Source organism: Cetorhinus maximus, unplaced genomic scaffold (assembly GCF_964194155.1).
Source record: "Cetorhinus maximus unplaced genomic scaffold, sCetMax3.hap1.1 HAP1_SCAFFOLD_3531, whole genome shotgun sequence".
Classification (NCBI taxonomy): domain Eukaryota; kingdom Metazoa; phylum Chordata; class Chondrichthyes; order Lamniformes; family Cetorhinidae; genus Cetorhinus; species Cetorhinus maximus.
In genome coordinates this window covers 20,001-26,402 of record NW_027599441.1, presented here as the reverse complement: position 1 = coordinate 26,402, position 6,402 = coordinate 20,001, and the positions used below count along the sequence as shown (strand labels likewise).

At 60.2% G+C, this 6,402-nt stretch overlaps 1 protein-coding gene across 1 annotated transcript in view; it reads right to left on the bottom strand.

The window, feature by feature from the left end:
- Window positions 1-2,198: 2,198 nt before the first annotated feature.
- LOC144678064 (protein pelota homolog) overlaps window positions 2,199-6,402 on the bottom strand; it is a gene marked incomplete at its 5' end in the record, with an annotated part of 22,534 nt that continues 18,330 nt past the window's right edge. Inside the window, 2 exons of the mRNA XM_078537987.1 lie at window positions 2,199-2,277; window positions 5,557-5,628. Coding sequence (XP_078394113.1) covers window positions 2,199-2,277; window positions 5,557-5,628 — 151 coding nt within the window. The remainder of the gene's footprint in view (window positions 2,278-5,556; window positions 5,629-6,402) is intronic.

Below are 6,402 nucleotides of genomic sequence, written 5' to 3'. Positions count from 1 at the left end.
TACAAGGCACAGAGAGTGCGTGAGGCACAGAGAGAGAGAGAGTGCGTGAGCACAGAGAGAGAGAGAGTGCGTGAGGCACAGAGAGAGAGAGAGAGAGAGAGTGCATGAGGCACAGAGAGAGAGAGAGAGAGAGAGAGAGGATACAAGGCACAGAGAGAGAGAGTGCGTGAGGCACAGAGAGAGAGAGAGAGAGAGTGCATGAGGCACAGAGAGAGAGAGAGAGAGAGGATACAAGGCACAGAGAGAGAGAGGAGAGAGAGAGTGCATGAGGCACAGAGAGAGAGAGAGTGCGTGAGGCACAGAGAGAGAGAGGATACAAGGCACAGAGAGAGAGAGTGCGTGAGGCACAGAGAGTGAGAGAGAGAGTGCGTGAGGCACAGAGAGAGAGAGAGAGTGTGTGAGGCATAGAGAGTGAGAGAGAGAGAGAGAGTGCATGAGGCACAGAGAGAGAGAGAGAGAGAGTGTGTGAGGCACAGAGAGTGAGAGAGAGAGAGAGTGCGTGAGGCACAGAGAGAGAGAGAGAGAGAGAGAGTGTGTGAGGCATAGAGAGTGAGAGAGGAGAGAGTGCATGAGGCACAGAGAGAGAGAGAGAGAGAGAGTGCGTGAGGCACAGAGAGTGAGAGAGGAGAGAGAGTGCATGAGGCACAGAGAGAGAGAGAGTGCGTGAGGCACAGAGAGAGAGAGAGAGAGAGTGCGTGAGGCACAGAGAGTGTGAGAGAGAGAGAGTGTGTGAGAGGCATAGAGAGAGAGAGAGGAGAGAGAGTGCATGAGGCACAGAGAGAGAGAGAGAGAGTGCATGAGGCACAGAGAGAGAGAGAGAGAGAGAGAGTGCGTGAGGCACAGAGAGTGTGAGAGAGAGAGAGAGAGAGTGTGTGAGGCATAGAGAGAGAGAGAGAGAGGAGAGAGAGTGCATGAGGCACACAGAGAGAGAGAGAGAGAGAGTGCATGAGGCACAGAGAGAGAGAGGAGAGAGAGTGCACAGACAGAGAGAGAGAGTGCATGAGGCACAAAGAGAGAGAGGAGAGAGAGTGAGTGAGAGCACAGGGAGAGAGAGAGAGAGAGAGTGAGTGAGAGCACAGGGAGAGAGAGAGAGAGAGAGAGAGCATACAAGGCACAGAGAGAGAGAGAGCACGTGCGAGGTACAGAGAGAGATGGAGATGGAGCGGGCCCCACAGAGAGTGCACCAAACACGGCGAGAGACCGGGCGGGAGCCGGCGAGAGTCGGAGGGAAAACAGAGCGAGAAAAGCGGGAGGGATGGAAGGAATGTGTACGGTGGGGGGAGGGTGGTCGGAAAACAGGAGGGAACTTCGAAAACAGGGGGAGGCCATTTAACCCACGGCACTCGCCACAGCATCAGTCAAACGCTGGTCAATCTCCCTCCGTTACCTCCCCAACAAAATCAACTCACCTCAGCGTTTCAAGCAAAAGCAGATCCCCAGCGTCCACAGCTTTCTGTGGGGGGGAGGTGGGGGTGGGTGCGGGAGAGGGGGGAGGTTGGAGGAGGAGAGGTTGGGGTGGCACTGGGTAGAGAGGTCCAGATTTCCACCCCACTCTGTATGAGGAAGTTCTCCCTCTCCCTGACATCACCCGTGAAGACCTGGGTCGAATTTTAAGGTTCTGCCCCTTGTTCTGGTCACTCTCTCACCACACCCGACCCCACCACCCCCCCACCACCCACCGCACTCCACGGAAGGAATCGTTTCTCTCTATCCACCCGATTGAATCTTTTGATCATCTTAAACCCCCTGAATGAGATCACCCCTTAATCTCCTAGCCTCGAGGGGGACACAATTCGTGTCTGCCTGGCCTCTCCTCGTGATTGAACCCTTTCAGCCCCAGGACCATTCTCAGGAATCTGCACTGCAGCCCCCCCCACTCCGATATTGGTCTGTTGGGTGTTCACTGGGTCCCTTCTGGCCCCAAGCGTCCATTACAATTGAACTCTGGGTGACCATGCAGCAATTAAACTCCGAGTGACCGCGCGACAATTAAACTCTGAATAGCCATGCAACAATTAATCTCTGAGTGACCATGCAACAATTTAACTCTTGAGTGACTACGCAGAGGACTGAGGGGTGGGCCGGGGGAAGGGGAGGGATGGTGAGGGACAGTAAAAGCTCCCTCCAGCATTATAACCGCCACGCGATTTCAGGAGACCACACGACCAAACCCTCTTCCCAGCCCTGCTGAATGTGTCTCACCTCACAATGCCTCCATTGTCCCGGACACTATCAACCAGCTTCACATAACGACTGCGTTTCGCGATGTCCTGACTCCTGTTTGGGGATATAAAGAGGATGAGCAGGGTGACAGAAGGATTCAATGTGGTACCCGCCGCCCCCAACCCTACTTCATTCAGTCAGCACAGGAACCTTAAGCATAAAAATCCAGGCTGACACTGCGCCGGAGCCCAGTGCCGAGGGAGCGCCGCGCCGTCCGAGGGTCAGTGCCGAGGGAGCGCCGCGCCGTCCGAGGGTCAGTGCCGAGGGAGCGCCGCGCCGTCCGAGGGTCAGTGCCGAGGGAGCGCCGCGCCGTCCGAGGGTCAGTGCCGAGGGAGCGCCGCGCCGTCCGAGGGTCAGTGCCGAGGGAGCGCCGCGCCGTCCGAGGGCCAGTGCCGAGGGAGCGCCGCGCCGTCCGAGGGCCAGTGCCGAGGGAGCGCCCGCGCCGTCCGAGGGCCAGTGCCGAGGGAGCGCCGCGCCGTCCGAGGGTCAGTGCCGAGGGAGCGCCGCGCCGTCCGAGGGTCAGTGCCGAGGGAGCGCCGCACTGTCGGCGGGTTGGGGGCTGGCCGGGAGAGAGCGGGGGCGCGCGGGGCCGGGAGAGAGAGAGAGAGAGCGGGGGCGCGCGGGGCCGGGAGAGAGAGAGAGAGAGAGCGGGGGCGCGCGGGGCCAGGAAAGAGAGAGAGCTGGAGGGAGCAAAGTCGAAAAAAATCTGGGTTGCTGCCTAGCGCCAGTGATCAAAGGACAGAGAGAGAGAGAGAGAGAGAGAGAGAGAGAGAGAGAGGGGCAGGGAAGAGGTACCGTGTGTGTCCGAGGGGAGTAAACAGGGATTTTAAGCTCTCCGAGCAGTGAAAATCACAAGGCCTGGGGCTCAGCGGAGTGATCAGTTTAGCAGAGGTGACACTGGGAGACTGAGTTAAGGGGCCTTTCATTTGCCTGCTCTGCAATTGCAGCGCTCCTGAGCTTGGAGTGTGGTTTCTTTTGGGGTGGGGAGGGGAGTCACGGGGGAGAATTTTGGCATTTATTGCTAAAGGAATAGAGTATGAAAATAGGGAAGTGTTGTTGCAACTGTACAAGGCATTGGTGAGTCCGCACCTGGAGTACCATGCACAGTTTTGGTCCCCTTACTTGAGGAAGGATGTAGTTGAACAGGAGGTGGTTCAGAGGTTCACTAGATTGATTCCAGAGATGTGGGGCTTGTCGTGTGAGGAGAGATTGAGCCAGTTTAGGGGCCTATACTCGCTAGAGTTTAGAAGGATGAGAGGAGATCGAATTGGAGGTATATAAGATGCTAAAGGGGAGAGACAAAGTGGACATGGAGGGGATGTTTCCCCTTGTGGGGCATTCTAGAACGAGAGGCCGTAGTTTTAGGCTAAGGGGCGGTAGATTTAAATCAGGGATGAGGGGGAATTACTTTTCTCGGAGGGTGGGGAATCTGTGGAAGTCACTACCTCAGTGGATGCCGGGAGGCTGAATCAATTTAAGGAGGAGGTAGACAGGTTTTGAATTAGTAAATGGGGTTGAAAGGTTATGGGGGAGAGGGCGGGAAATTGGAGTGGAGGCCGAAATGGGATCAGCCACGATCATCGTGAATGGCGGGGCAGGCTCGAGGGGCTGAATGGCCTCCTCCTGCTCCTCGTCCTAACGAGAGGCGCGGGCTGGAACGCTCGGGAATCCACCCGGAAGAAAACCGCTTGCAACCGCGCCACCCCCAAGCGAGAAGCCTTGGCCTGTCAAGCTCGTGGTGACTCTCCGCGGCTGTCCGGGTCTGTCGAGGGTATTAGCGGGAACTCAGATCGTCTTCTTGCCTCTGTATCGAGACCTTTCCGATCTTTTTGTCTGGTGCGATGGAGTTCACCCCTGTTTGTTTGACAACCGTTTTAGTCTTTGTCGCTAACAGGTGACCAGCAGACTCTTGTGAATCTGCTCAGTTACCGACGTCCACGGGTTTCAAAAGAAACACAAGCTCGGGTCTATCGAGCCGGGTTTTCGCTCTGGGATCTGACTCGTCCGGGGGTGACGCCAGTGGGGATCTTAAACGGTGGGCCAAGCGCCGCGGGCCCAACTGCGCACAACAAGATCCCGCAAGCAGTAAGGTGGTAAAACGGACCGGGTGGATCTGTTTTACACGCGAGGGTTGGGGGGAGGGGTGTGTAATTGGGGGGCCAGGAGGCCAGGGAGAATTCCCACCTCCTCCCCGCTCCTCTCCTTCGAGGGGGGGGGTTGGGGGGGGAAAAACGTGTGGAAGGGGGCGAGCTCTCTCTGCTCGAGCGCTTCCTTGGCGGGAGCACAAACGGGAGGCGCGCTTCCCCAGTCCCCACATGACCGCTCCAGGGACCCGCCCTTCCCCCCACCCCTCCTTCGCCAACCGGCGCCTGAGTAACGAGCACAGGAAGAGGCCATTCGGCCCTTCTGCTTCACCGTTGCGTTCCCGCTCTCTTTCTCGTCGTGTGTCCCGGGATGTGGGCGCCGCTGGCTGGGCCAGGGTTCGTTGCCCGTCCCTTACTGCCCCTTGAAGGGGCGGCTGTGGAGAGTAACTCACCCTCCCTCCCCACCGACTCCCCAAGCCTTTCCACCATTGACTGTATCTCTCCCTCCGTCATGCTCCCTCTCTCGATCTCTCCCTCCGTCATGCTCCCTCTCTTGATCTCTCCCTCCGTCATGCTCCCTCTCTCGATCTCTCCCTCCGTCATGCTCCCTCTCTCGATCTCTCTCTCCGTCATGCTCCCTCTCTCGATCTCTCCCTCCGTCATGTTCCCTCTCTCGATCTCTCCCTCCGTCATACTCCCTCTCTCGGTCTCTCGCTGTTTTTCTCACTCTCATCCTCAGTGTCCTGGCTGCCCACTCTCCCTCCCGCCCCACTCTCCCTCCCGCCCCACTCTCCCTCCCGCCCCACTCTCCGTCTCTCACTGTTTTTCTGTTGGTCTGTCTCTCTCCTTCATGCAGTTCCTCTCTCTGTCCCTCTCTCTCTCTGTCCCTCACTCTCTCCATCCCGCCCCTCTCCATCTCCCTCTCCCCGACCCCCTCTCTCTCTCTCTCCCCGTCCCTCCCCACTCAATCCATCCCCCTCTCCCTGTCTCTCCCTCCCCACCAACCCCACAGCCAAACGATTGTCCCTCACGCGTCACCACGGGGTTAAAAACGGACCGGCGATCGTGGGATCCTGCTGTGCCAGCGATGAGCTGCCTCGTCTCCTGGGTGGCACCAGCAAGTCTTGGCCGTGGGGAAGGGCAGCGACAGTCCCTGGGGGTCTCGGGGAGGGTAGGGGGGTCCGTCCAGCGGTGGGGCAGGTTGGCGGCTCTCCCATCGTCTCCACGGCGACCAGGCCACAGGCCTTACCTGAACAACTCGTCCGTGATGAGGAGGGTTTCCACAGCCAGCGCCTCGTTGGCCTTTTCCACGTGCTTGATCCTGTGGGGAGTGAGGAAAGGCCATGGTAAGCGGTGGGGTGAAAGAGGAGGAGGCCCTTCTGCCCTCCCTCGCGGCCTGGGTCAGCGCCGAGGGAGCGCCGCACTGTCAGAGGGTCAGCGCCGAGGGAGCGCCGCACTGTCGGAGGGTCAGCGCCGAGGGAGCGCCGCACTGTCGGAGGGTCAGCGCCGAGGGAGCGCCGCACTGTCGGAGGGTCAGCGCCGAGGGAGCGCCGCACTGTCGGAGGGTCAGCGCCGAGGGAGCGCCGCACTGTCGGAGGGTCAGCGCCGAGTGAGCGCCGCACTGTCGGAGGGTCAGCGCCGAGGGAGCGCCGCACTGTCGGAGGGTCAGCGCCGAGGGAGCGCCGCACTGTCGGAGGGTCAGCGCCGAGGGAGCGCCGCACTGTCGGAGGGTCAGCGCCGAGGGAGCGCCGCACTGTCGGAGGGTCAGCGCCGAGGGAGCGCCGCACTGTCGGAGGGTCAGCGCCGAGGGAGCGCCGCACTGTCGGAGGGTCAGCGCCGAGGGAGCGCCGCACTGTCGGAGGGTCAGCGCCGAGGGAGCGCCGCACTGTCGGAGGGTCAGCGCCGAGGGAGCGCCGCACTGTCGGAGGGTCAGCGCCGAGTGAGCGCCGCACTGTCGGAGGGTCAGCGCCGAGGGAGCGCCGCACTGTCGGAGGGTCAGCGCCGAGGGAGCGCCGCACTGTCGGAGGGTCAGCGCCGAGGGAGCGCCGCACTGTCGGAGGGTCAGCGCCGAGGGAGCGCCGCACTGTCGGAGGGT